This window comes from Urocitellus parryii, chromosome 9 (assembly GCF_045843805.1).
Source record: "Urocitellus parryii isolate mUroPar1 chromosome 9, mUroPar1.hap1, whole genome shotgun sequence".
Taxonomy (NCBI): domain Eukaryota; kingdom Metazoa; phylum Chordata; class Mammalia; order Rodentia; family Sciuridae; genus Urocitellus; species Urocitellus parryii.
The window spans coordinates 28325715-28352042 of record NC_135539.1 but is presented as its reverse complement, the minus strand read 5'-3'; the positions used below and the strand labels follow the sequence as shown (position 1 = coordinate 28352042).

The 26328-nt window shown below is 56.7% G+C and overlaps 2 protein-coding genes across 2 annotated transcripts; one reads left to right on the top strand and one right to left on the bottom strand.

The window, feature by feature from the left end:
* Window positions 1-6306: 6306 nt before the first annotated feature.
* Orai2 (ORAI calcium release-activated calcium modulator 2) lies at window positions 6307-20771 on the top strand. Its single transcript, XM_026396942.2, has 3 exons — window positions 6307-6378; window positions 9811-10048; window positions 14834-20771. Exons 2-3 carry the CDS (start codon window positions 9824-9826, stop codon window positions 15371-15373), a joined length of 765 nt encoding a protein of 254 aa, XP_026252727.1. The 5' UTR covers window positions 6307-6378; window positions 9811-9823; the 3' UTR covers window positions 15374-20771.
* Alkbh4 (alkB homolog 4, lysine demethylase) lies at window positions 18594-26319 on the bottom strand. The gene is made up of 3 exons (XM_026396943.2): window positions 26194-26319; window positions 22840-23037; window positions 18594-21521 (listed from the first exon to the last, which is right to left on the bottom strand). Exons 1-3 carry the CDS (start codon window positions 26308-26310, stop codon window positions 20940-20942), a joined length of 897 nt encoding a protein of 298 aa, XP_026252728.1. The 5' UTR covers window positions 26311-26319; the 3' UTR covers window positions 18594-20939.
* Between the last annotated feature and the right edge of the window lie 9 nt (window positions 26320-26328).

Sequence of the window (26328 nt, the reverse complement as noted above, 5' to 3'; positions counted from 1 at the left end):
CCTCTAGGCGCTGTTCACATACACGGAACGTTGATCACAGAGCCGTGGAAAGGCTGTGAGGTGACACGGAGGCGGGGCCTGGAAGGCCAGCAGTCCTGTTTGCTGGTCAGCTCCCTACCCCTGCCCAGCCTGCAGCCCTGCTCTGGTGCCTGCGCGGTCGCTGGTCCCTGATCCTGTTCCTCCTCTGAGGATGCAGAGCAAGCTGCACAAGAGCCACAGCTCAGCAGCTCCCAGAACCAGGGGAGGTGTGGGAGGGACTTCACCAGGGGCTGGGCCACAGGAACAGGCCCTGCTGGCAGGGGGCTGTTGGGAACAGTGGAAACCAGAGGATTAGCAGCGGGAGAATCCAGGCTCTGTACGGGGTCTGAGCCAAGCTGCCAAGCTGCGCTAGGGGCCAAAGCTGCATTTCTATCCTGATGTCACCAGGAATCTAAACAGAAGGGGGACTGAAGTATCCGGACAGCTGGTTGGAACTTTACTCCAGGTCACAGGAGCCAGAGACAGAGAGGAGGCCAGCCCTCCCGCTGTGTCCTCAGGTGGATACAGTCTAAGCCCTGTGTGCACACTGGCCCAGGGACAAGCAGTGCAGGGTGCTGTGCTGGAGCAGGGAGCTTGGGAGGTGATCACAGTTAGCTCTGACCTCAGTGTCTTTTGGAGATAACCCCACCTTTGACCTGGGTGCCTTGAGGCCAGTTAGGGCAACAAAGACAGTTTGTGTTGAGAGTCTGTGCTCCGTTTTTGGATCATTTCCAGCTCCTGCGCATGTATGTGCCTTTTATGGACTTGGGTAGCTGTAAGGAAAAAGTGGTTTGAGTGAAGGGAAACAGAAGGTTTTACTTCTTTCACACAGAGTTCCCTGGCCCCACTGAGAGCCATGGGACATCACTGATAACTTCTGTCCCAGGAGTTTCTCTTTCCCAAGAAGCAGAAATGAAGAGTCAGTCCTAATAAATTAACACATACCCTGGCTATGTATTTGGAAGCCTGCATTTCTCATGCTGGGGACTGGCCAGATGGTTTTGTGGGGGGTTTTTGTTTTGTTGTTTGTTTGTTTGTTTTGATTGAACAGAAGGGTGCTTTACCATGGAGCTAGATCCCCAGACCTTTTTTTATTTTGAGAAAGGATCTTGCTAAATTGACCAGTTGGCCTCCTACCTCAGCCTCATAAGTCGCTGGGATTATCCGCAGGAGCCTGCCTCCATATTTCCCTGAGGAGCAGGGGTTCAGGGTTCACTCTGTAGTATAGGGCATAGCATTGTCGCATGTGTCTGTAGGCAGAGAGTGTGTGTGAGCAACTTGGAGTGACAGGGACAGTTTCCTGAAGCAGGGAACTACACGTTGTCGCCCCTTGCCATAACACTGTGTGGATACAGGACCACAGGTGTCAGCCGTGGCCAGCCCTGACTGCCCTCAGATGGCCCCTTTCCACCCCAGACCTCCACTGCTCCCTATCCCTCATGTTAACTGTCAGAGCAGGAAGAAAGGAGGCATTCGGGTCACCCTGACACTGCCCCCAGCCCACAGCGTCATCTGCCACAGCTCAGATGGTCTCACCTGTCTCCTGAATCTCCTCCCTGAGCCAGCACACAGCCCGGTCTCCATCTGTCCTCCCAACCTCAGTCCAGCCCCACGTTCTCTGTTTGCTTCCACAGCTTCCCGCATCCCACTCCATGGTCTCACTGATGAGACAGCCCTCACCAGGTAGCCCTTGGTAGCCTTTGTAGTCTCACTCAGCATTCCTGGCGGGGCCTTGCTGGCTGGCTTCCTGCCTTTGCTTGCCTCTCAGCTCACCCTGCAGTGCTGGGGCGACCCAGTGTGCTCCCGTGTCCTGGCCAGAAGGTCTTGTCTGGCTTTAGACACTGTCCTTGCTGGAACCTTGTGAGGGTGTGAGCTTCCTCCCCTCAGAGCCCCGTACTTGGGTCCCACTGCCTGCCGAGGGCTCCTCTTCATGTCCAATGGGAGCCTCTAGCTGGTATGAGAAGAATGAGAATTTCAGCCTATCCCCCCCCCCCATTTCCCCACTGTGGTGAGCTGTGTCACCATCCATACCAGTACTTGAGCCCCTCATCTGAGGGTCAGGGTCATCTTTGGTTCCTGTTTTCTTACCCCCCACCATCATCCATCAGAAAGTTCTGGACTTGCTCACTCTCTGGTCTCTCTCATTCTGCACACTCCACAAACACCAGCATCTTTTGGCCACTTCTGCTTATTCTCTACCCCCAATCCATCCTCCACATAGTAGCCAGAGTCTCTTTAAAAACTCACCAGATCTTTCCACCCCGCTGTGTTTGGGCCCCTGGCTTCCCTCACTGGGGATGAACAGGAGCTGCCAGGCTCTGCCGTCAGACTCTGCCTCCGCCCCCTCATCCCTGGCCATCTCCCCGGCTCTGGGCCAACCTTGAGTGCCCTGCACTTGCCCTGCTGTGTCCTCTTAGTGGGGCCTCAGCCACATCACTTGGAGAGGCCTTTCTCACCACCACCTGTTTCTCCAGCACAACACCTGTCATTATTTCCTGCCCTGCCACACCTTCAGCTCCAAAAGGACAAGGCCCTTTGCTCATTCTGGTTTTTGTTGCATTCCCTAGTGCCAGCACAGTGCTTGGGACATCACAGGTGCTCAGTAAATGACCTTTAAATGATTGAGCAGAGCCAGGCACTGGAAGCAGAGAAGTTCTTCAAACCCAACAAACTGCAGATACGGCAGGAAAATGTTTAGACACCAGTCAGTGGTTGGTTAAAAGGGATTGTCCCATGCATGCAGCACCTGGGAGGGACCTGCTTAGAAATCCAGATACCAGGGTGACGTTCCCCCAGAGAACTGATTCATTACATTTCAGGCCCAAAATATACATTTTAAGTATGAGATCCAGGAAGGCTGGCTTGGAGCACCTTAGCTACCATTACTGCTTTAAATTCACTTTTCTGGTTTTAACATTTATCTTTTGGAAAAAATGTGAAATTGAGTTAGAGAAGTGATGTTCTACTGACCTTTTGAAACTCAGTCCAGTTCCTAAGGCCACACAGAAGGCAGAGAAACCGCATATCTGGTGATCGTGGAAACAGGCGTGTTCCCCCTTCTCCCCTCTGGAAGTTAATTTCTGTTTACTCTTTGGCATACTTGATGAAAGTGAGCTACGATTATCATATATTAGCATGTATTTCCATAAAGAGCAATCCTAGAAATTAACCTGGAACAAGTCCAAAGAAGCTGTTTCTTGTTCCAGGAAATTCAGCAAATGTTTACTGAATGCAAAGTGCTCAACCCAAATGATCCCAGGGTCATTGCTAGGCACTGGATATGGTGAAGGTGAGTTTCCCTTCAAGCAGTCCCACACTTTGATCAGGAACAGGACCTGAGCACAACAGTGCAGAGTGCTGTGCAGGCCTCTGACCCTGCCTTCAGGAGGCAACCTGTCATTTTGTGTTGCAGGGAAAAACTGGAAGGGAATAGGTGGGAAACTGGCAGTAACCCAGCCCTCGGAGCCACCAGTGGCCTGAACAGAGGCAAGTTCCAGCAGGAGAATTCAGGGAGAGGAGGAGGCCAGGATGATACCAGGTTGACCATGTCACCAGTGGGGGATGAAGGAATATCCCCTGGGGACATGTGGCCCAGGAGGTGGACAGGTGTGTGACGGAAAAATGACAAAATGTAGCTGTGGGCATGGTGACGTCGAGGGTCCCTGGGATGTGCACTTCAGAGATGACTCCCAGGCTTAGGAGATCCGACCTAAGAGGATAGCTTGGAGTCTCGGGTTGCACCTGGTCCCTGGACCAATAGAAAAGGGGGAGATGTTAAAGAGGGTGAGAAAGAGATGGGAGATAGCTGGAGGGATTGAGCAGTGGAGGAAAGGAATGGGTCTCAGCAAGGTCAGGGGAGAGCCATGGTGGGATATGAAGAGAATAAGAAAAATTAGAAAGTGTTTACTGAACGCAAAGTGCTAAACCCAAATGATTCCAGGGTCATTACTAGGCACTTGGAGTGGGCTTTCTCCTCTTCGTGTCCAGTGGAAGCCAAGTGAGTGTAATGGTTTGTCCTCCCAATTCATTCAGGAACTTAATCTCCAAAGTTTTATGATAATAGTATTAAGAAGCTAAAAACAATCCAACTGAGTTTAAAGGTGGGGCTTTGGGAAAGAGATTAGATTTGAGGGCCCTGTGATTGAATCCCACTGACTTTGAGAGGGAGAAAGACTACACAGAGATACCCACATGCCCACTGTGATCTAATGCAGTCCCGGGGTCTTCCCCAGAGCCTGGGCCACTGCATTTGGACCTCATACCTTCAGAACTGTGAGTCAAAATAAACTTCATCTTTATAAAGTAGCCTGCCTCTGGTATTTCATTATAGTAATGGAAAACTGACTAAAACAGTGGAATGTTTGAAATTTTACAGAGGAGCTGCCATGGGTGATGGCAAGGGCTAGGCCATAAGAGTGAATGGTCAAGGGGACAGAAGCAAGGCACCAGGGATCTGGAAACATTAGCTGTGCCAACTGTTGAGTCCATCCTAAAGGGAAAACAAGGACCTTAGTGCCACTGAGTGTGTATGGCCTCAAGCTGGTCTGTTTCCAAGCAGGATAGCTAAGGCCCTAGGAGAGATGGGACTTGTCCTGACCGCCATCTAGGAAAGTGGCACAAACTGGCCAACATCCTGGCCATCAGCACTTGTGAGCCTTCACCTGAACCTCCCACTCACCCCCCTTGTGCCAGAGGACACCTCTGACTAGCACTTTTGTGACTTAAATCTGCTTTCAGTAGTGTCTTCACGTGTCCTCCCTCCATCTTCTAAGGGAGAGAAGAGCGCCTTTCATTTGGTTAGGACCTGGGCCCTGAGAGCTGTGGTGCTGCTTCTGTCTGGACATGCTGGATTGTGCTTGGCACTGGAAGCTCTAGAGGACAGCACTTCAGGCTTCCTGAGTAAGACTGAGCACTCATGCTGCCCCTGCAGAGGAATTTTCATCTATGATGCAACTACTGTAGTTTACAGAATGTTTTCTTCCTCTTTTTAAGTTCATTTATCAAGAACTTGAGGTTGAGGTTTGAAAGACACAGCACGATAGCTTTATGAGGACTCTGCTCTCTGAAATTAAAATGCCCTCTTTCCTATAGCTAAGGGGCAGGGACAGTAATCAGACCCTGGGATTTTCTTATGTCATTGTTAGGGCCTAACATCCCTGTTGAGTCAGTAACCAGCGGGAGGAAACTGGTTTAGTCTGTTTTTAAGTGTCCTGGATAAAAAGGTAACATTCCTGGACCCTGAAGTGTAAAGGGATTTAGCCTGGCATTTGCAACGTTTATACTCTCGCAATTGCCGGAAAACCTGGTCTGGGTGACAGGAGTGGAATTTTTCTTTCGTTTGGATAAATGTGTCACGGTCGAATGCTGTTGTGACAGATGGAAAAATCCTATGTAGGGCACGCAGCAGCCTACCAGGCACGAAGGAAGGACCCTTAGGGGCCGTCTGGCACCGGCGGGTTGATATGAACCCATCCTGCCTCTCTGAATTATTCATGTGCACTTCCTGAAAAGAACGCTCCTGTTTGAATATCTCGGTCGTAAAACCGCAGCGCTCACCCAAGGGTGAGAAGTTCGCTGCAGAGCGCCCCTTCGGGCGGCAGCCCTTTGGTGCGGTCTGTGAGTTCTCCGCGCAGCTCCCGGGGGTTGCTGTGCCGGGTTAGGTGCCGGCAGGTCTCCCTGAGAGTGGGCTGTGTGACCCGGGCGACCCAGACCAGCTCGGTGCGGGCTCCGCGTGGTGCCCGCACACACCCTGGGCAAACTCGGGCGTGGCCTGGCCCTTCCACCCTTTGCCCCACCCCACCCTCCCGGGGCAAGGGCGATGCTGGGCATCCTCGGAGACTGTGAACCCAGGCGCTTCTCGTCAGTGCTCAGGCTCACCCTCCACGGGCCGGCCCTGCCGGTCCTTGGCGTTTGATCCAGGGCCAGAGAAAGTCCAGCTCGTGAGTAGGTGGCCCGGGTGGGGCCCCGTCCTCTGGCTCGCCTCGCTGCCGGCCAGTCATCCTGCGCCCAGCGGAGGCAGGAGAGGTGACCCCGGCTCGCAGTTTTCCCGGGGCGCAGCCCCACGGTGGTCCCGGCGAGGGAAGAGACCCCGGAGCTCCCGCCCCCCCATCCGGCGGGTCACGTGGCCCAGCTCCCCGTGGGCCGGTCACGTGATGGCGGCGCGCCGTTGCCTTGGCAGCGGCTGCGGCGGCCGGCGGGGGCGGGGCGGCCGGCGGAGGCGGGGCCGGGGGACCCCGCTCTCCGGGCGGAAGGAGGGAGGGGGCCGCGCTCCGCGCCGGGCCGGGCCACGCCACTGGGCCACGCCACCGCTGCCTGCCGCGAGCCCGGAGCGGCGCCGGGGCGGCGGGCAGGGCAGCTCCGGTGAGTGTCGGCGCGGGCGCGCCCCCTGCTCCCCCGGCCTCTGGGCGGGGGGCGCGGGGTGCTTCCCGCCCCGCTGGGGGGCCGAATCGGACCGGGGACACTGGGACTGGCCCTGGGGAGGCTTGGGACGGAGCGGAAAGAGGATGGCCGTGGGGGTGGGGGCGGCCAGGTGGCCAGTCCCGCGGGATTCCTAGCACGGTGAGGTGCCCAGAGGATTCGGAAGTTGCCGGCACCGGCCGAATCCGGGGCTTCGCGAGGGGAAGGGACAGGAGATGCAGATGGACACTTGTGGGAGCTGCAGGGTCCCCTCCCCGCACCCTTGGTGACAGCGACATTTCCCGTGCCCCAGATGTTCAGAGGAAGTCAAGGCAGACAAACTCTAAACCCGGCCCCTGGGAACGATTCTGACCCGCCCGCCTAGGAGAATCGCTGCTTCTTTCTCCAGACCTCTTTTCTCAGACCGCTCCTGATAAAAACAACCAAGAAACCCCAAAAGGTTTAGCCAGGAGAGCATCCTTGGGAGCTTGTGCGTCTGACAGAAATGTCGGCTCCATCTTGGCCCCCCCTTACCTCCTCCCTGAGCCTGGAGCTGGGGACCAGACTCTGGGCCACCCCTTGGGACACAGACTGTCACCCCGTAGGTCCTGGCTGGGAGGGTGAGGGGTGGATTTGAATCCTATCCTGGCTGGTACCTCTGGAGGAAGTAGCTTCCCTACCTTGGGGATCTAGCTCCAGGCAGGCAGGCAGCCCTTCCTGCCCAGCCCCCACTCCCCACAAACACACACACTCTGGGGACATCTGCAGCAGAGTTCAGCCTCTCCCCAGAGGCTGTCCTCAGCCTTCACTTCTCTGAGGCTGTAATCTCCACTCTGACTGGAGCCCAGCTACTTGTGGCCCCTAGGCTTCCCTCTGCTGTACCCCAATGTCCCTTCCTGGGGGCACCAGGCTCCCAGTCTTTTCAGTCCACCCACTATTTCACTGAGTGAATGGTTCCAATACAGATGGACCCAGCAGGGCCTAAAGGTGCCCATCACCAGTCTCTCCATCCCCCAGGGCCAAGCACCACCAGAGAGAACCCTGAAGTTACACTGCTGGCCACGCAGGCCCTGCCCCGTGCTGCTCTCCTGCTCCAAGTGTCTTCTCCCTGCCTGCCAGGCAGCCAGCCTTTCCACCTTGTCCCCAGACATGTGTCCAAAGCTGGTCTTCCTGCCTTTTAGAACCCTCCCTGCTGCAGCATCTTATCTTTTAAGGGAGGGTCCCTCTCAGGGCCAGTTTAGTACTTGGGTCTGAGTCCCCTAATCTTGCTCTCTGGTGTTGCTCGGGGGTTAGCTCCCTGTGAACTGTCCATTGGACCACAGGCCCAGTTCTGTTCTGTGTGGGGAAAAGGAAATGTGCACTTCCACATTCTGACACTTTTCATTTATTTGGAGCTAACCCATAGATTGTTCAGTGGGCATCATTTCTTTGAATTCTCCCCAAGGGAAGGGACCTTCAAGTGATGAAGTGCTTGGATGAGTACTGCTGGCTGCAAATGAGGACAAGGTGTAACCCAGATGCCCAAGTTGGCATTCCTGTACGTGACTTGATCCCTTGGCAGATAGCAGAGCAGGGGTCTTGTTGGTTGGCCAGTAAGAAAGAGCTGTGACTTTGTGACCTGGTGGGGAACAAGGAGAAAAGCAGATCAAGGGAGACCTTTCCCCACCTCTGACATCTTCCTGTTATCCTCCTAGAGATAGACGTGGATGGATGGTTCCTTTGCTGCTGACTCTGGTCAACACCCCCAGCACACCCCCTCCCAGGTGCCCTCCTTGGAGCTGGGAACCCCCGCTGTGCTTCCAATGCCTGAGCTGGCTTTCCAGGAGGCCCAGTGGATCTGATTGCAGAAGTTACTAAGGCCAAGCAAGGTGCCTGTGTCCTTGAAGCAAGCCCCAGAGATTAATTAGAGCCAGATCCCAGGCTGCTCAGGCTGCCCCCGGAGCCCCTGGAGACCCTCCAGTCCCCTATTTAGATTAGCAGGGACTTGGGTTAAATTCACAGATCTCAACAAATCAGTCCTTCTGATGTTTGGGCCACATTTCAAGCCCCGTGTCTAGGAGGGTGACCGCAAGGGTCTCCAGTCTCCATTCCTCCTTAAAAGTTGCTCATGTCATTTGAGGGCTTTGATTTTTCATTTGGCCACAGGTTCCTATTGCAGCCAGGATGGCTTCTTTAAGTTATATAAACTAAAGATTGGCTTTTGGGGTGAACTGTGCTGATTAGAATTTAGTTGGAAGCGTTTGTTCCATGGGTGGCGCTTGGTCATGGAATGCAGCTTTGAATCTTGAGGGGCATTGTCTTCAAGGGTCCTGGAGGTGGGAGTACCCCCAGTTTTTGTTTTGAATTCAGGGCCTCACCCATAGCAGGCAAGTGCTCTACCACTGAGCCGCACCCCAGCCCAAGGTCCCCAATTCTGAAGATGAAGGCTTGAGGTTCGCAGGTCAGGCGTCGCGCTCAGGATCTCACAGCAGAGTCAGATTCCTGTTTCTTTTCTTTTTCTTTCTTTTTTATTTGGTACTGGGGATTGAACCCAGGGGCACTTGGCCACTGAGCCCCATCCCCAGCCCTATTTTGTATTTTATTTAAAGACAGGGTCTCATTGAGTTGTTTAGCGCCCTACCATTGCTGAGGCTGGCTTTAAACTTGGAATCCTCCTGCCTCAGCCTCCCAGGCTGCTGGGATTACAGGCATGAGGTACCATGCCCAGCCAGGCCCTATTTCTTTAGGGCCTAGACTTTTTTTCTTCTCCCATGGTGTTGCTGGGGCTGGAACCCAGGCCTCCTCCACTGAGCTCACTTACGACCCCCTCAGCTCTCTCTGAACACACAGTAGCCTGTTCCTGGCGTATGGCACACATGAGGGGATTCAGTGGCAGCCTTCAAGTTCCACTCACCCACGGCCACGCTGAGTCGGAGCCTCACTGAGCGCTGAGAGGGCGGTGCCTTTTAGCTTTGCAGGTGGTGGTGGGTGGTGAGCCTCCTCTTCTGCAGCTGGCTCTCACACTGTGGTGTGGGGACCTCCTCAGAGACCAGGACCCCACATCCACTCTACCTTGGGCCCTGTATAGCTCTGCAGGCCCTGGGAGGGTTAAAAAGACTTGGGAATCTGGCTTTTCTTTCCTGTGTGTGTTTTTTGCAGTACTGGGGAGTCCCAGGGATGCTCTACCACCGAGCTACACCCCAGCCCTTTTTATTTTTCATTTTTATTCAAGGTCTTGCTATATTGCTTAGGGTCTTGCTAAGTTGCACAGGCTGATCTTAAACTTGTGATCCTCCTGCCTCAGCCTCCCTACTGGCTGGGATTATAGGCGTGTGCCACCACTCCCAGCACAAGTATGACTTTTCAAGGCTCCAGAACTATCTGGGGCACCTGATATTGTCCCTGTCTTACCCGCAGCCTGGCCCCCACCATGAGTGCCGAGCTCAACGTCCCCGTGGACCCCTCCACCCCGGCCTGCCCTGAGCCCGGCCACAAGGGCATGGATTACCGCGACTGGGTCCGCCGCAGCTACCTGGAACTGGTCACCTCCAACCACCACTCAGTGCAGGCCCTGTCCTGGAGGAAGCTCTACCTGAGCAGGGCCAAGCTGAAGGCCTCCAGCAGGACCTCAGCCCTCCTCTCAGGCTTCGCCATGGTGAGTACAGCGTGGCGGGGGCCCACCTTGGAGAGCACTCTGTTGCTCCTCCCCATAGCCAGAGTGCACCAGGGAGTCTGTCCGACCCGCTCCTCCCAGAGCACTGTGCTGTACATGCAGGGTTGCTGGGACTGGGGAGCCCCCCCAAGCCTGAATCCTCAGAAAGCCCCTCTTCATGATGAGAAGGTAGTGGGGGGTGGAAACCGCTCCATGGACAGGCACCCTGCAGCCCTTCCTTGGAGCCACCCAGGAGCTGGGACACCTGCAGGACTTGAGTCCTGACTCAGGATCGGTTGGGGTTAGGCTGGTTGGGGAGGTAGATGCTGGCCAAGTGTGGCGTCCTCGGGTGGTGCAGAAGTTCTGGCCTGCTTCCCCGCCACTTTCCCTCTGAGTCATCCCAGGACAGGAGTCAGTCTTGGCAAAGCCACGCCTGCTGTTGATTCCACTCCCTGTCCCACAGGATTGTCCCAGAGGGTGAGGATGGCAGGGCTCAGCCCTCACTGCTGTGTGCTGAGGTGCATTTGGGCTGGAAATGATTGATTTCTTTTTGTAACAATCATTTTTCTATAACCCACGGATGTTAAATTGACAGTGCAATTTAAAATAAAAAGCCGAGGGGGCGTGGTGGGACACGCCTGTGATCCCAGCAGCTCAGATCAGAGGCTGAGGTGGGAGGATCACCAGTTGAGGCCAGCCTCAGTAAAAGGGCTGCGGTGTGGCTCAGCGGGTAAGCACCCCTGGGCTTAACCCCCAGTAGGAAAACAAAACAAAAAGCCAGAAGCAAAAAGCGGGCAGAGCAAGCCTCCTCAGTCCCCCCTGCCCTCCTCCTAGTCAGAGAGGGCTGGAGGCCCCGAGGGCGGGATCTCATGGGATCTCACGGGGCTGCAGAGGTCGCCCAGCTCAGAGGCAGCACATTGGAAGGCAGCACATTTGTGTTTAGGTCTGTGGTTGAGAGAAAGGCTTATTTAAAGGTCCTGTGTTTTATTTTTATAACATGATTACAGAAGTGTGTAATCAGGTGGTGCACAACTTTGGCTTTTACTGATTTTCTTCCTGTGGTTTTCATCTTGTTAAAAAAAGAGTGTTTTCTCAAGTTTGATTTAAAGGAATGCTTGTGAGAAGTTGTTGTTTGGGTTTTTGGTGGCGCTGGCCATTGAACCCAGGGCACTTGACTTGTGCTACACCCCCAGCCCTTTTTATTTTTTACTTTGAGACAGAGTCTCGCTAAGTTGCTGAGGCTGGCCTTGGCCTTGCAATCCTCCTGTCTCAGCCTTCCAAGCCACTGAGGTTACTGGGTGGCCCGTCACTGCACAGTGTTGAACGCTTACCCACTTGAAGACTTCACAGCCTTTTGAGATTTGAAAACAAACCCTGCAAGTGAAGTTTTATGAGTGAATTCTGGAGAAGAGGAGGTGTTTTCAGACTTCAGCCCTCCGGGGTGGTGAGCAGCCACTGAGAGGCAGGAGGGGGAAGCCCAAGTCACCTGCACCTCCAGGGGCGCTGTCTGTCCTCTGCCCTGCTGTGGCACTCACACTTGCTGGTTCTAATTCATCTCTTCTCAGTGGACACAGTGTCTCCTCTTCCAGAAGTTTCCCCCAGGGGAAGCTGCCACAGCCTACGGCGTGCTGCAACTCAGCCCAACGGCTGGTTCTGGGAAGGCAGGAAGCAACTGAGGGAGGGACTAGTGCAGGTCATCAGGGAGGGGCTGAGTTGGGCCAAGGACAGGGACAGGTGAGCCCCTGTCGGTATTCCCTGGTTAGAACTGCGAGGCTGGTCCTGGGTCCAGCAAGCACCAGTGCCCACCCCCAGCTGACGTCTTCACGTTTCCCCTTCCCTAACACAGAGCCTGTGACCCTGAGCCTCCGCACAAAATCTCTGAGAGACACAGTGCAGGGCTGGGGTCATGGCTCAGCGGTAGAGCACTTGCCTCACACTGGTGAGGTACTGGGTTGGTCCTGAGCACACATAAAAATAAATAAAGACACTGAACACACAACACACACACACAGCGCAGGGGCCTCTGACTTTTCCTGCTCTTGCGGCAGAGCCAGGCTGCTTCGTGTAAGCCCCATCTTCTGCCTTTTAGTCATCTTTGTTCCCCACCCTGGGCCCTGTGGTTTGTGAGAGCCTTTCGTTGGGCCATATCCTCTGTGGTAACAGGAGCCTGCCCAAGGCCACTGAAGAAAGGCGGTTCCTCAGCCTGTGTCTTTCATCAAGGCCTCAGCCATAATTGCTACAGCTGTTCAGCTGTGGTCCACTAGGACTACTCCATCTTCTTTTCCCTATCAAGTGTTCTGTCATCACTAATGGGAACATGAAGGGACGAGGGATAAGGTTCTCGCTCTGACACAGCAGTTGCCAAAGGAACTTGTGAAATCTTCCTTAGAGATTTTTTTTTTTTTAAGTTTCTTGTTTGTTTTTGTTTCTTTGGTACTGAGGATTGAATCCAGGGGTGATTTACCACTGAGCTACATCCCCAGCCCTTTTTACTTACTTATTTTTTTATTTTGAGAGAGGGTCTCACTAAATTTTGGAGTCTGGCCTCGAACTTGGGATCCTCCTGCGTCAGCCTCCCTAGCCCCTGGGATTAAAGATGTGTGCCCAGCTTTTCTTAGAGATTTTTAAAACAGGGATGGCTCAGATAGTGGGGAGAACAATGGATAGAGGGCTTTCCTCGGCCTTCTCCCTTTCTGCCTGCTCCCCTACCACCTTTCTTGACTAGTTTCTTTCTTTTGGGTGCCTGGGGAAAGTTCTTGGTGAGCCTTGGAGACCCTGGTGGGCCTGGGCTAAACCCTCCACTGGGTGGTCCGTGGGCCAGGGTGAGGTGGGGAGCCAAGGAGGACCCCCTGGGCGTGGACTTGATCTGGGGGAAGTGTGGGAGGGCCCGTTGCAAACTCCCCCTCTGGTGTGTGGTGGGCAGGTCCAGGAATGGCTGCAGGGACCTCCAGGCGCAGAGTAAGCCTGGCTTCTGGTTCCCGCTGTGGTCTTTGTCTTTCATTTAAAAATAAATTTTAGGGGTGGGGCTGAGGCTTAGTGGTAGGGGGCTTGCCAACATGTGTGAGGCCCTGGGTTTAATTCCCAGAACTGCAAAAAACAATAAAACAATTTTTTATTTAAGCAAAGTGTACTACATATAACCCATAGCACTGCAAAAATAAATAAAAGTGTAGTACATAGATATATTTTAAAAATTGTGGGGTGCAGTGGTGCTCGCCTATAATCCCAGCTCTTTCAGAGGCTAAAACCGCAGGATTTTGAGGCCAGCCTGGAAAAATTAGGAAGACCCTGTCTCAAAAAAATTTAAAACGCTGGGGATGTAGCCGAGTGCTAGAGTGCCCCTCGGTGCAACACCCAGAACATGAAAAAGTAAATATTAAGTATTGCAGGGGCAGGTGTAGCTCGGAGCGGAGCAGTTGCCTGGCATGCGCGAGGCCCTGGGTTCCATCCCTAGCACCGCCAAAAACAACTGGGTGCTGTGGAAAGACTTAGGGCGGAGGGGCGTGGCCCAGCAGTGGAGTGCATGCCCAGCACGCAGGAGTCCGTGGGTTCCTCCCCCAGCACCACCACAGGGTAACCTTGGCTTAAAACAAAGCCCTGCACCAAGCTCCGCCACTCGCTCTTTCATCCCCCATGCTGCTCCTGCACAACTTGTCACAGCCCTTCATGATGTGTGCACCCCAGACGCTGCACACAGGGCCCTGCACCTGCGACGCCAGCACCCTGCCCACCCAGCCTTCTCGTCCACACTGCCCACCCTGTTCCTGGTCTAGAGCACCTGCTTTTCCCTGCACTTTTTTAGGGGGGATACCGGGGATTGAACCCAGGGGCACTCAACCACTGGGCCTCGCATTTTTGCTGAGGCTGGCTTTGAACTCCCGATCCTCCTGCCTCAGCCTCCTGAGCTGCTGGGATTACAGGCGTGCGCCACCCACCCGGCTCTCTGGTTTTTTTTTGTTTATTTTTTTTAATATTTATTTTTTTATTTCAGGTGGACACAATATCTTTATTTTTTTAATTTTTATGTGGTGTTGAGGATTAAACCCAGTGCCCCGTGCATGCCAGGCTAGCATGCTACTGCTTGAGCCACATCCCCAGCCTTTTTTTTTTTTTTTTAGTTGTAGATGGGCACAATATCTTTCTTTCTTTATTTTTATGTGGTGCTGAGGATTGAACCCAGGGCCTCACACACCCGAGGCAAGTTCCCAGCCCCAGCCCCTCTCTGCACTTTTGATCTCAGCTGAGAGGCGCACCTGTGCTCTCTATAGGAGGTGTCCAGGTGGGCAGCTCCAAGTAGCCTCCACGTTCACTTTTCCGAGAGGTCAGTTTGTATGTGTGTAAACAGCCATTGCTTTTCGGCTAAGCCGCTCCTCGGCCTGACTCTGGTTTCAGGAGCAAAGCCACATGCTGCCAGCCTGCTCTCAGGGCAGTGTGGCCTCACCCAGCTGTGGCTTTGCACCCAGGTGCCGACTCTGTGCCCCTGTGAGGTGAGGCCCTTTCCTCGCCACCTCCACCCCTCTACATTTTCACTCTTCTGTACTTTTCAGGTTCGTGAGAGCTTTTTTAGTTATAATCAGAAAAAAAGGAAAGTTTGAAATAGGTGAACAGTGAGGAGGGTGCCCTCTGGGCTCTGAGGGCTCTCTGTATGGCTGAGTCCCACAGCAGGTGAGTGTGGGTACCTGTGGCACTGCCCCCTCAGCCCACCCAGCCCAGCCCTCTGGCCCACAGAAAGCCATGGCGAGGTGTAGCCCTGCCCACCTGGCCCCACCCCCCACTGTGCCTCGACAGGTGGCCATGGTGGAGGTGCAGCTGGAGACGCAGTACCAGTACCCACCGCCGCTGCTCATTGCCTTCAGCGCCTGCACCACGGTGCTGGTGGCCGTGCACCTGTTCGCCCTGCTCATCAGCACCTGCATCCTGCCCAACGTGGAGGCCGTGAGCAACATCCACAACCTCAATTCCATCAGCGAATCACCGCACGAGCGCATGCACCCCTACATTGAGCTGGCCTGGGGCTTCTCCACCGTGCTGGGCATCCTGCTCTTCCTGGCTGAGGTGGTGTTGCTCTGCTGGATCAAGTTCCTTCCAGTGGATGCCAGGCGCCAGCCTGGCCCCGCGCCAGGCTCCGGGGGCCACACAGGCTGGCAGGCTGCGCTGGTGTCCACCATCATCATGGTGCCCGTGGGCCTCATCTTCGTGGTCTTCACCATCCACTTCTACCGCTCACTGGTGCGCCACAAGACAGAGCGCCACAACCGGGAGATCGAGGAGCTTCACAAGCTCAAGGTGCAACTGGACGGGCACGAGCGCAGCCTGCAGGTGGTGTGAGGGCCGCGAAGGCGCCTGGGATAGCACCACCCACTGTACCAGAACGGCCGCGGCAGGGCTTCCAGAAACGCAGATGCTCGCCAGGCTGCTGGATGCGGCCAGGCAGGCCCCGACCAAAGTCTTACTCCTGTCTCGATGCCAAAATAACCCGGAAGCCTGGGCCGGCCCCTCAGAACATGGCACTGCGGTGACGCAGGAGGCTGGGTTGCCAAGAGCTGTGGGCAGAGGAAGCCCACGTGTCCCCTCATGGGCTCTGTGCAGCACAGTGAGCGGAGAGTCTCGGAGACCAGAACCTGTGGCCAGCAGGGCCAGGGTCGTGGGTTCAGAGGCGGACCTCATGACCACTTGCCAGTGCATGGCTCCCCGAGGTTGGACAGGGCTGGGCCACTGAAGGGAACAGGACTCGGCTTGGCTTGGTGCTCCCCTCCTGGCCCTGGAAGGAGTGGGGCAGCCTGGCGGGGGCGGGAAATGGGAGCCTGGCGCATACGTTGGCCCCACAGGTGTGGGTGCTACTGGGGTGAGGCTGCAGGGCCTACGGGAGACTTCCCAGGCTCAGGCCCCGTTCCTGGGGCAGGTCAGTGTCTGTGGGCATCCTGCATGATGCCCTGCTAAGAAGCTGAGTTCACTGGAGGCTCCAAGGCGTGCCAGGCTCAGACAGTCTTTGCCAGCAGCCTGGAGCCTGGCCACACTGATTTACTGAGGCCACCAGAAGGGGAAAAGGCCCCCACCTGTCCAGAGGCTCCACCTCTTGACCACTAGAGGCTGAGCCAGAGTGAGCCACTGCTTTGGGCTGCATTAGCAGCAGGCTGGGCACTGCAGCCATCCTGGCCTCCTGTGGCCTCGAATGCTGAGAGGAGATAGCCTGGGGTGTCAGCAGGGCCACTGATCCTGCTGGGCCTGTAGCAACCCAGTGTGGCCTCCTTGTTAGGACACTGTGCAGCCACAGGGACGGCAAGGGCCCCAGTGTACCCCTGCTGGGCCCGCCAGGTCTTGGGGACACAGATTCCCTCCCTGTTTACACACTGTGCAGTGTAGGGCTGGCGTCACCAAGGCATCTGGTAGACCCTGCCCACGCTGCTGGCGTGCCCGTCAGTGCTACTGCATGAGCTCCCGTGGCACGCACAGCACCTGAGCTGCTCTGAAACCATGTTTACCCCCTTTCCAGCAGCAGCCTGGAGAGGGGCGCCTCGTCTCTCGTTCTGTACATAAACGGCCACTGGCTTCGTGTTCTGTTTACCTTCCTCAACAGCTTACAGTGTGTGGGCTCTGGGCCGGGCTGTGGGTCCTGGAGGGCCTGGTGAGGTCTCTGGAAAAGAGACATGCTATTGAGAATGGAATCCTTGACACACAGTTCTGAGATGCTGAGGGGCCGTTGGGAATCTGCCCAGGGAGCCTGAACACAGTGTCCCCTGGGCAGAGGGTGCCTCCACCTCTCCAGGCATCTCTGCTCCCCTGGAGCCCTGCTGAGGAGGCCCTCGTGTTTGCTCTGCTCACGGGTGTGGGCATCACTGCAAGATGCTGCTCACGTCCTGGCAGGGGTGAGACGGGCTGGCCCTTCTGAATGAGCGGCTCCCAGACCTGGGAGGGACAGAGGGCTTTTCCTCTGGCTGGAGCCTTTTGAGGCTCCTGATGCCACTTTCCAGAGCCATCTGGTACCCCTGTCCCCAGGGCACCCAGCTCCTCAGGCTGGGCCACCTGCCCCAGTGCTGGCGGGGCAGGTGCTACCCTGGTCCACAGGTAGTCCACCAGGTACCTGTGCTGTCCTCGCGGTGCCTGTTCAGATTTGGGGCGAACAGCCTCTGAGGGAAGAGAGATGACCCTGCAGGAGGGGAACCTCAGGGCTGCCCTGAGCTTGTCCCAAGATGGGGATAACCTGCCATTGGGAGTGGCACAGAAACCTCAGTGTGGCAGGCTGGAGGATGGGGGGACAATCAGGCTACAACTTCAGTTTCTGGAGGCGTAACCTGATTTTGCAAAGCGTAGCCTCGGCCTGGTGACAGGCACTGGGGCCACCCCGGAGCCAGCACAGGCTTGCCCTGGTTTTGTTTAGCGTCCTTCCTGGTGCTGAGCTGAGAGCCCACAGGCACGCCAGGCCCTGTGCAGTGAGGGCCGCAGGCCCCTGGCCCGTGCGAGTTGCAGGGTGTTTCTGGTGTAGAAGGGCAAAGGCTGGTGTCATTAGTATGTTCTCCGAAGGTCTGTCGAGGACAGACTGCGTGAGCCAGGTGGGTGGAGGCTCACCGCAGCCAGCGTTGGTGCCACTGGTTACACATGTGTGACGCTTGTGCAGATCATGCAAGGTGGCCTGACTCTGTCCTGTGCATGGATTTTTAACGTCACCCTGGATTGGATGGAATAAACCAGTAAAGCTGCTCCAACCTCCCTGTGTCTTGGTGGGATGTCCTGGTCCTTCCTGGCTGCTGTGCCAGGAACCCTCAGCCTGGCCTGGGAGTCCTGGAGCCCACCGGCCTTCTGCTGCCCCTGGCCAGGGTCCTGACAGGCTGCCCCACCGAGGGGCATGGAATTCCCTATAATAGATAGGCAGGGTGCTGGGACAGAGGCCTGTGCCAGTAGAGCCCCAAAAGGACCCTGCAGCTCGGTGGCCTCTGCTCTTTTCTTCCCCATGGGGCTCTTTTTCTGGAAACTGTGTAAGGAGCTGGGTAGTTGGCTGCCAAGGGAACCCTTTGGACAGTCAGCTAAAGGTCCCCAATTCCTCCAGGAGAGGCACTACTGAAGCTCAGGTCCCTTGGGTCCCTGTGGTCCTGGGTTCATTTAGCCCAGTGGCACTGACAGAAAGGCACCCAGAAATTCTGTTTGGGAACAGTTATCCCCTGGGGTAGAGGCCCCCTTCCAGGAGAGATTCCTGTCCCTTATTAATGCTCCAGCCCTTCAGCCTGGAAGCTGCTGGAAGCAGGCACAGCAACCTGTGCCAGCATGCGGAGACACTCTGGCAGCACCACATCCTGCCAACCAGAGAGCTAGGTGGCTGAGGCCCAGAGGGTAGCCAGCAAGTGGGCCTTCCAGCGGACAAGTGAGCATTGACAGTGAAGGCCACCATTTCCTTCAAGGAAAAATGTTCAGAAAGATGGGACCCTTCCCTACCCATGTGGCAAGCTGCCACCTGCTCTGTGGACCTCTTCTGTGGGGACCCCAGAAGGCCTGCGTAGTGGGACCACCCAACACCCAGCAGACCCAATGAGAGACTTCTGTCCCCAGCTTGGTGTTTATTTTGTTTTTTCTGGTGTTGGGGATGCGTGCTGGGCACCTTCTCCACTACTGAGCTACATCCCCAGCTGTCCTGACTCGGAGACCTCTGGAAGGATGAGGGTTCTGGCATCAAGGGAAGGCTGAGCGCAGAGACCCCTGCCATGTCCATTTAGGATGTGCCAAGTCCTCTTTCCAGCCTGTGCTGCTCTCCACACTTGGGCTGCCATGGGCCACCCTAGAGGCCACTTAGTTCAACACACACCAAGGCGGGGAGACCCTGGGAGGCTCAAAGTTCAGCCCGAGGCAGGACCACCAGGTCTCACCACATAAGCTGCACCAAGCTCCCTTCAGGTCTCTGCACAGCGGCAAGCCGAGGGTGCCCGCTGAGCCACCAGGAAGGGCACTGCTGACCTCTCCTGAGGCCGTCCACAAGAGCCTTAGGACAGCACAGTCCGCATGGCCTGTGCCTGGTCTGTAGGGAGTGTGCTGGAGGGAGCAGACCCAGGCGGCCACCCAGTGCAGAGACAAGGGACCTCAGTACCCCCAATGGCAGCTGCTGGGGACCAGCCCTTCAGAAACGCACTGGCAGTGGTGCATGCTGGGTGACAGGAACGGCCCATCTTGGGAGCAGCTCCAGGGACAGACTCAACTCTGGAGGTCATCAACATGACTGTCACGTAATGGGACTTTCCCAAGCATCTCGTGCAGGACTGCAGGAAGGGTCACGTGGAGTGCACGGCAAGCACTGGGCCAGCCAGTGGGCGGGTCTCCAGGCTGCTCGGGTTTGAGCCTTTCTGTGCCTCTCCCTGTGAGGTCTCAGTGTCACATTTCCCAAACACACACTGCCCTCCCTTACCGCCACATCCCGTCCCAGGCAAAGGCTCTGCAGAGCCCCGACAGGAGGACAGTCACATGCCTGCCATCTTCTGGCTCCGTGAGTGGACAGGGGTGGCAGCCACAGGGGCCAGGAGCCAACTCCAGCTGCTGGGCACTGAGAAGCCTCCTGGGTCGCTGCAGGGTTCCCCTGGTTTGGCAGCAGCTCAGCAGCTGGACACTGCTTCATAGACAGCACCTGCCGACTCAGCTGTTCTGGATGACCCTGGAGGTAGTGCCGGTCCCCTTTCCTGGGAGGTGATGCGTCCCTGTTCCTCTAAGGTGGCTCCCATCACATAGCCATAAGCCAAGACGAGGGAGGGGGCTGCCATATGGGTGTGGGAACACCGCCACCCCCTCAGTCATGGGTGAATGGGGCAGCTGCCCTAGGCAGGTGGGCACCCACACAGTGCACGCCACCAAGGGCACAACCTCGAGGTATCCCAGGGGGTGAGGGCCCCTACCTTTTAAATCCCAATGTGAGGATGTGGGAGGGGGCAGGCTTTCAGATGTCCCTGCCCAAGCCCCCACCCCAGGGGGTCAGCATGACCCAAGCTGGGCCCAACTCAGAAGTTGCTGCCACCTTCTGAACTTCAGATCTACCACCAGTGACTCTCCAGTCCAACATGCCCCCAACAGAAGGGCTAGATGGCAGGGTGTCTGGAAAATTCATTCAGAGGAACAGATAAGAAAACATTTTACACCAAACTGTTGACAAGTCAACCCAAATGGTGGCCACAGTGCAGGCACAGGGGAGACCTCAGGCTCTGTCCCATCAAAAGCAGCTCCCCATATGCTAGAGGCTGAGGTAGGAGGATCACATGTTCGAGGCCAAACTGGGTAACTTAGAGGTTATCTCAATATTAAAAAAGGCTGTGGCTCAATGGTAGAGTGCTTGCCTAGCACGTGCCAGGCCCTGGGTTCCATCCCCAGTGCTACAAAGAAAACAACTAGCAGCTGGGCAGGACCTAAGGCACATGCTGCCCATGACAACGGGATCAGTTCAGATGGCTTCTATCAAAACCTAATGAGGGCCAGGCACGCCTGTAATCCCAGTGACTCAGGAGGCTGAGGCAGGGGGATTCCAAGTTCAAAGCCAGCCTCATCAACTTAGTGAGGCCCTGTCTCAAAATAAATATAAATATGGAGGGCTGGGGATGTAGCTCAGTGGTTAAGTGCCCCTGGTTCCATCTCCAGTTAAAAAAATACCTTAGTGAAGGGAGTTGGGTGCAGTAGTGCACAGCAATAATCTCAGCTACTTGGAGGCTGAGGCAGACTGCCAAGTTCTAGGCCAGCCCTGGCAACTTAGCAAGACTGTGTCTCAAAATAAAAAATTAAAAAGGGCCTGGCCGTAGCTCAGTGGTAAACCACCCCTGGTTTCAGTCCCCAGCACCACACACACAGGCTCCCACTTCAGTCCCGGGCCGTGGTCAGTGCTGGGGCTGGACTCTGGCCAGGCCCTGCTCGGGCTCCTGTCCCGGGACGCAGCTCACACGGGCCTGCCTTGGAAGGAGAGTGCCATTTGCAGGAGCTCTCGGCCCAGGTCCTGCTGCGCGCCCCCTGGGCCGAACTCAGCTGACAGCTCCCTGAAGGTGGCGCAGACGCGTCGGGCCTCGATGTGCCTGCGATGGATGGCGTGTGTCCACTGGTGGCGTGCAGCCCCAGCGAGCACCAGCAGGGACCGGCAGGGTACGGGGATGGCCACCTCCACCTCCTGGCACGGAACGGACCTACTGGGGGCGATCACGCTGTCCCCGAGGGCCTCGGCAGAGGGGGCCGCGCAGAGTAGCAGGCTGCCAGGTGCCTCCCGGTGCATGGACACCACGGTGGGGGACAGGAGGTTGAGGCTCACCAGCCGCTCCCCCCACAGCCAGGCGTCGTCCAGGTGGGGGTCGATGGCGGAGCCCCGCTCGGGGCAGTAGTCCAGGTTGCACTGCTCGACGGGCTGGAAACCCTCCAGCCCGGGGTACAGCCCCATCCTCCGCACCACCTCGCGGCTGAAGCTCGGGAGGCCGCAGAAGCCCGCCATCTTTAGCTTCTGTTTCCGAAAGTTGACTCTGGGGCCGTAGTCCTGAGGGTGGGACGGAAGGGTCAGAAGCCAGGCGGGCTGATGTAGGGCATGCTGAAAACAGGGAGAGGGCACCGGCCAGCCTGCTGGCGTGGGGAGATGGTGGCAGGTGCAGCGTGGGCTCAGAAGCTGGGCGCATTCTGAAGGCAAGGCTGACGGGAGTCACCAAGATGGCCAGGAGTCAGCACAAGCCGCAGGGCCGATGGCCTTGGCCTGAGCAGGAGGAGGCGGATTCAGAGGTGAGGACCCTGGGCGAGACTTGGGGCTCAGACCTAAGGGCCCCCTCAGCCTGGCCAGGGGCATGAGGCTTTCCAAGAGCAAAGCCACCCGGATGGGACCCCCAGCCTCAAGGTCAGGGAAGAGGAATCAGCCTGGGGGGCTGGGGAACCAAGGGCTGCTGGGACCCGAAGTGGACAAAGAGCCTGTCCCTAAGCAGAGAGCCTGGCTCTGTGGGCAGAAGAGACCTAGAGGCCTGAAATCTGAGGAAACGGGAGGTGGGGACTGAAGACAGAGGGACCCGCCACACTCCTGCTAGAGACCAGGCCGCCAGGGGCTGCAGTGCCGGTGGAAAGGGCCCGGGAGGGCAGACACTGGAGCAAGGGCTTCTGCCAGGGAGAGGGGCCTCAGCACCAGCATCCGCATGGGGACAGTGCTCTCCACAGGGGCGGAGGGGACAGCGAAGGCAGGCGAGGAGCAGCAGTGTGTGGCTGGGCATCCTGGGAGCCAGAGCAGGTGGGCACGGTTCAGGGAGCAGCCTAAGCAGGGCACATCCTCCAGCTGGCTGGATGTCACCAGTGAGGGAAAGAAGGTTGAGGGTGTCCAGGGAAGCAACCATCAGAACCAGCTATGTATGGAGGCTGGATGAGGGGAAGTAAGGAGGGAGGTGGGAGGGTGGACGCAGGCCCTGAGGGCCGGAGATGGAGGGAACAAGCGAGCTGGCGGAACAGCAGGAGGAAAATGAGGAGGGACACTGGCCCTGCTGAGGGCAAGTCAGGAGTGCCAGCAGAATGTGCAAGATAAAGGATGTGATGGGAGGGGCGGTGCCTGGAAGCCCCTGCAGCCCCCAAAAGGCGAGGATCACTGTCCAGAACTCGCCTGTAACATCCCACCCCAGAGCCCGCTGTGCAGAGGGGCATGGCAAGCCTTGCGGGGAGTCTGAGCAGGCCCAGATGCTGGATGCACCCTCCTCGGTGGCACTGCTGCCCATGTCCCACCCAGGGATCCGTGAGGCGTGGCTGCAGAAGAGGTGAGCTATGGGTCCCCAGCAGCATGACTGTCCCATGGCCTAGGCCAGCCCTCAGCATGGCTTAGGGCACCATACCTGCTTCCTCCGCCCCGACTGAGAAAGCTTCCAGGGGTCGCGATCCATAAGACGCACCATCTCGGCTTCTTCCTCCCTGGTCACAAAGTCCTCGATCAGGGTCACCCCTGGAAATGGGAAGGCCCAGCCCTCAAAGTCAGAGTCCTCAGCCCCCACGGCCCAGCCAGAGTCCGAGCAGTAAAGGAAATGGTGTGTTTTCTGCAAAGAAGAGACAGGTCTTGTCACTCCTGCGGCCTTCCTCAGGGGGTACACGCTCACCCTGGCACCTTGGGAGACCCCACCCAGAGGCCACCTTGGGGGGGTTTCAAAGGTGTCTCCCTCCCTTGAAGCCACCTGGGAGGGCAGCAGGAGTCTAGAGACGCCCCTGGGGAAGGCCCAAGAAAAAAGGGACGGAGAGGAAAGAAGGAGCCAGAAACCAAGGCGCAGATTCAGTCTCCTGCTCCACCCTCCCTGGCCCTGTTCTACTCTCCACTTGACAGAGGAGGCTCAGCAAAGTTAAGGACCTAGCCCAAGGTGCAAAGCCAGGGAGCGGGCACTGTGTCACCGGTGGCATCATCTGTCCCCCCAGCCTTGCAAGAGTGATAGGACAGGACCTAAGTGAGAGCATCCAAGCCAGGCCTGGGCTCCGAGGAACATGCTGAGCCTGAAGCTGAGCCCTGGCTGTCTCAAGGCAGTGATGCCTGTTGGGAGCCCAGGGGACACACCCTCTCCAGCAGAGCTCCTGTCCTCTGGGCCCTAGAGGTCCTCCCTGGAACTCTCCTTCAGAAAAGGGCCAACCTGGCCGGCCATCCTCAAGGGGAGTGAGCGGCTGGCTGCCTGCCTCTCTGCCCAGTGATGCCCACCTGTCGCAGATCAGGAAGGGTCCTTGTTCCCTGTGTTTAAGAATAAACACCGAGAAACACCATGGCAAGTGTAGAAAGCAAGCTGATTTGAGAAAGGGACAGAGATGTCTCCAAAGAGAAGAGGCCAGAGCTGGGTGTCTGTGGGAGGGGTGGCCTCATCTCTTATAGACCAGGACCCCCCTTTTAATTACTGTCTTCTCCATGTTGGAGTCTAGGGTAGGAAGGAGGGGAGCAGGAGGCTAGCCCTCAGCCTCCCCTTGGCCTTTCTTTGATAACCAGTGGTCATCCTCTGGACCCCGATCATTCATCACTTATATTGACTACTTGGCCTTTGCCCCCAGCCTCACCAGGGCCAAGACAGTCCCTCATCCTGGGAGTCCCAAGCCTCATCGCCCTGTCCCTGCTCTGACCCGGGCATCCATCTCAGTCTCCTCATCCTCACTTGGGGTGACCCACCTCGACACCCCTCCACCCTGGCTGGCTCTAGACCCCTCAAGTCCCTCTGCCCTGCCGCCACCCCTGGGGCTAGGAATGCTCTCAGTCTCCCTGGCCTGGAATCTTCCTAAACCACAGCCCCTCCTCCTCTTCCTCCTCCTATCGGCCCCCACCCCATCCCTGCAGCCTCACTGCCCAAGGCCATTCTCCCCCAGCCCCTCTCCACTGTATTGACCTTGGTCATCAGCCGCCTGGCCAATACCTCAAAATGTTCCCTTGGCCTTGGATACACTGTTCTCTCCTGACCCTCTTTGTGAATGAAAAGTTAATAAAATCGCTATTGGCCTCCATGGCACTCAAGATCTTGGAAGGATCAATCTAACTGAATCCCTGGCCAGCTCTAAGGAGGAGGCAGCAGAAACATCCCTCTGTGTGGGACACAGGCACAGACATGTGGAGGAGCTAGCCAGGGCCACCTGGTGGGCCTCAGTCCTGGCCTCTACAGCCTCAGTTCTTCTACTCCTGGGGTCTCTTTTCCTCTTAAGCTCCCCCTCCAGCCTCCAACTCCAGCTAGTCACATCCTGAGCCTTGGACCACCCCCTCCCCCCTGTCTGGGCCCCTCACATAGGACACACTGAAACCAGGGAGTCTCCTGGCCATCTTGCTCTCCTTGTCCCACCGCCATCAAGTCAGGACACTGTGACCTCCACAGGGCCATCTCTCCACACCCAGGGTCACTGCACACTTCAGACCTTCTGCACTTAAATACATTCACACTGTTGGGCAGCTGTCACCACTGTCCATCTCCAGCACCCCTCCTTTTTGCAAAACTGTATCCATTAAAACACTAACTCCCCATCCTCCCCTCCCCAGCTCCTGGTAACCTTCATTCCACTTTGTGTCTCTATGACTTTGACTACTTGGGGTTCCATATATAAGAACAGGCACCCAGTATGTGCCCTCTTGTTGTTTTGTTCTTTTGATGCTGGGGACTGAACCCAGGGCCTCACACATGCCAGGCAAGCGCTCTACCACTGAGTCACAACCCCAGCCCACATCTGGCCTTTTGAGACTGGCTTATTTCACTGAGCATAATATCCTCAAGGTCATCCCCAGTTCGGCATGTGTCAGGCTTTCCTTCCTTTTTAAGGCTGAATAATGTCCATTGTATGAACCGCCCACATTTTGCTTTTCCACTCATCTCTTGATGGACACTTGGGTGGCTTCCACCTTTTGTTATTGTGAATAACACTGCTACAGCACGATGAACAAAGGTCTCAAAGTCTCACTTTCATTTCTATTGGATGTAGACACCAGAATGGGATTGCTGGATCATTTGGTAATTCTAGATTAAATCTGTGAAGCGCACCACACAGTCTTCCACAGGACCATGGGCACTTTTACCATCACATTGGCCCCTCCACTCCGGGATCCTTCCAAAATTCACATTTCACCTTATAATTCCTTTAAAACCCTCCAGGAGCTCTCCAGGGTCTTCAAAACAAGTTCACCTGCTTCAGAGGACACGGGGCCTCTGTCCTCAGGCCCCTTTGACCTCCCCAGCCTCCTCTCCCTCACTCCAGCACCATCCTCGTTCCCAGCACAATCACGACCCCAGGCCTCTACCCAAGCAGGTCCCCTGGCCGGAGCGCCTGGCAGCCACCTGCAGCATTGCCAGGCTCTGAGTTCTCGAATTAGTGCCTCCTCTCCAGTTTCCGTGCAAGGTCTCCGGGCATCGCTGGCCGGGCATTCGGCACCCACCGCCCTTTCTGCGTGTCTCCCTCGTGCTGTGGAGCCCCGAGGGGCCAAGGCGAGCTGCGCTGACAGATCCCCCCCAAAATCCCTGAGGAGGGCTGCGGGCCGACCCGCCCACGTCGCAGCCGCCTCCCACTCGCCAGACCACTCCTCCAAGCCCCCATCCTCGGGCCCCCAGCGCCCCTACCTCGGGCCCCCAGCGCCCCTACCTCGGGGGCCCCTGGCAGGCTCCGACCCCGGCCCGCATCAGGGCCGAGCTGGGCCTCAGTTTCCCCATATGGAGAACGTAGTCCATCTGAGTGGCCCCTCTCTCAGCCCTTACCTGCGGGGACAGCTGCCAAGGCGGGTCACCGCAGCGCTGCCCCTCGCAGATCAGACAGGTCCGGATGCCCTTGCAGCCGCACTGCTGCAGGACCTCGGGGGCCTCTGCAGCCGCCATCGCGCCGTCCGTGCGAAC

Bases quoted from the DNA above. Each gene is read 5' to 3' on its own strand.
- Orai2 (XM_026396942.2), top strand. From the start codon at position 9,824: ATGAGTGCCGAGCTCAACGTCCCCGTGGACCCCTCCACCCCGGCCTGC. The intron at 10,049-14,833 runs GTGAGTACAGCG...GTGCCTCGACAG, and splicing joins TCCTCTCAGGCTTCGCCATG to GTGGCCATGGTGGAGGTGCA.
- Alkbh4 (XM_026396943.2), bottom strand. From the start codon at position 26,310: ATGGCGGCTGCAGAGGCCCCCGAGGTCCTGCAGCAGTGCGGCTGCAAG. The intron at 23,038-26,193 runs GTAAGGGCTGAG...TCTTCTTTGCAG, and splicing joins CTTGGCAGCTGTCCCCGCAG to AAAACACACCATTTCCTTTA. The intron at 21,522-22,839 runs GTATGGTGCCCT...TCCCACCCTCAG, and splicing joins AGTCGGGGCGGAGGAAGCAG to GACTACGGCCCCAGAGTCAA.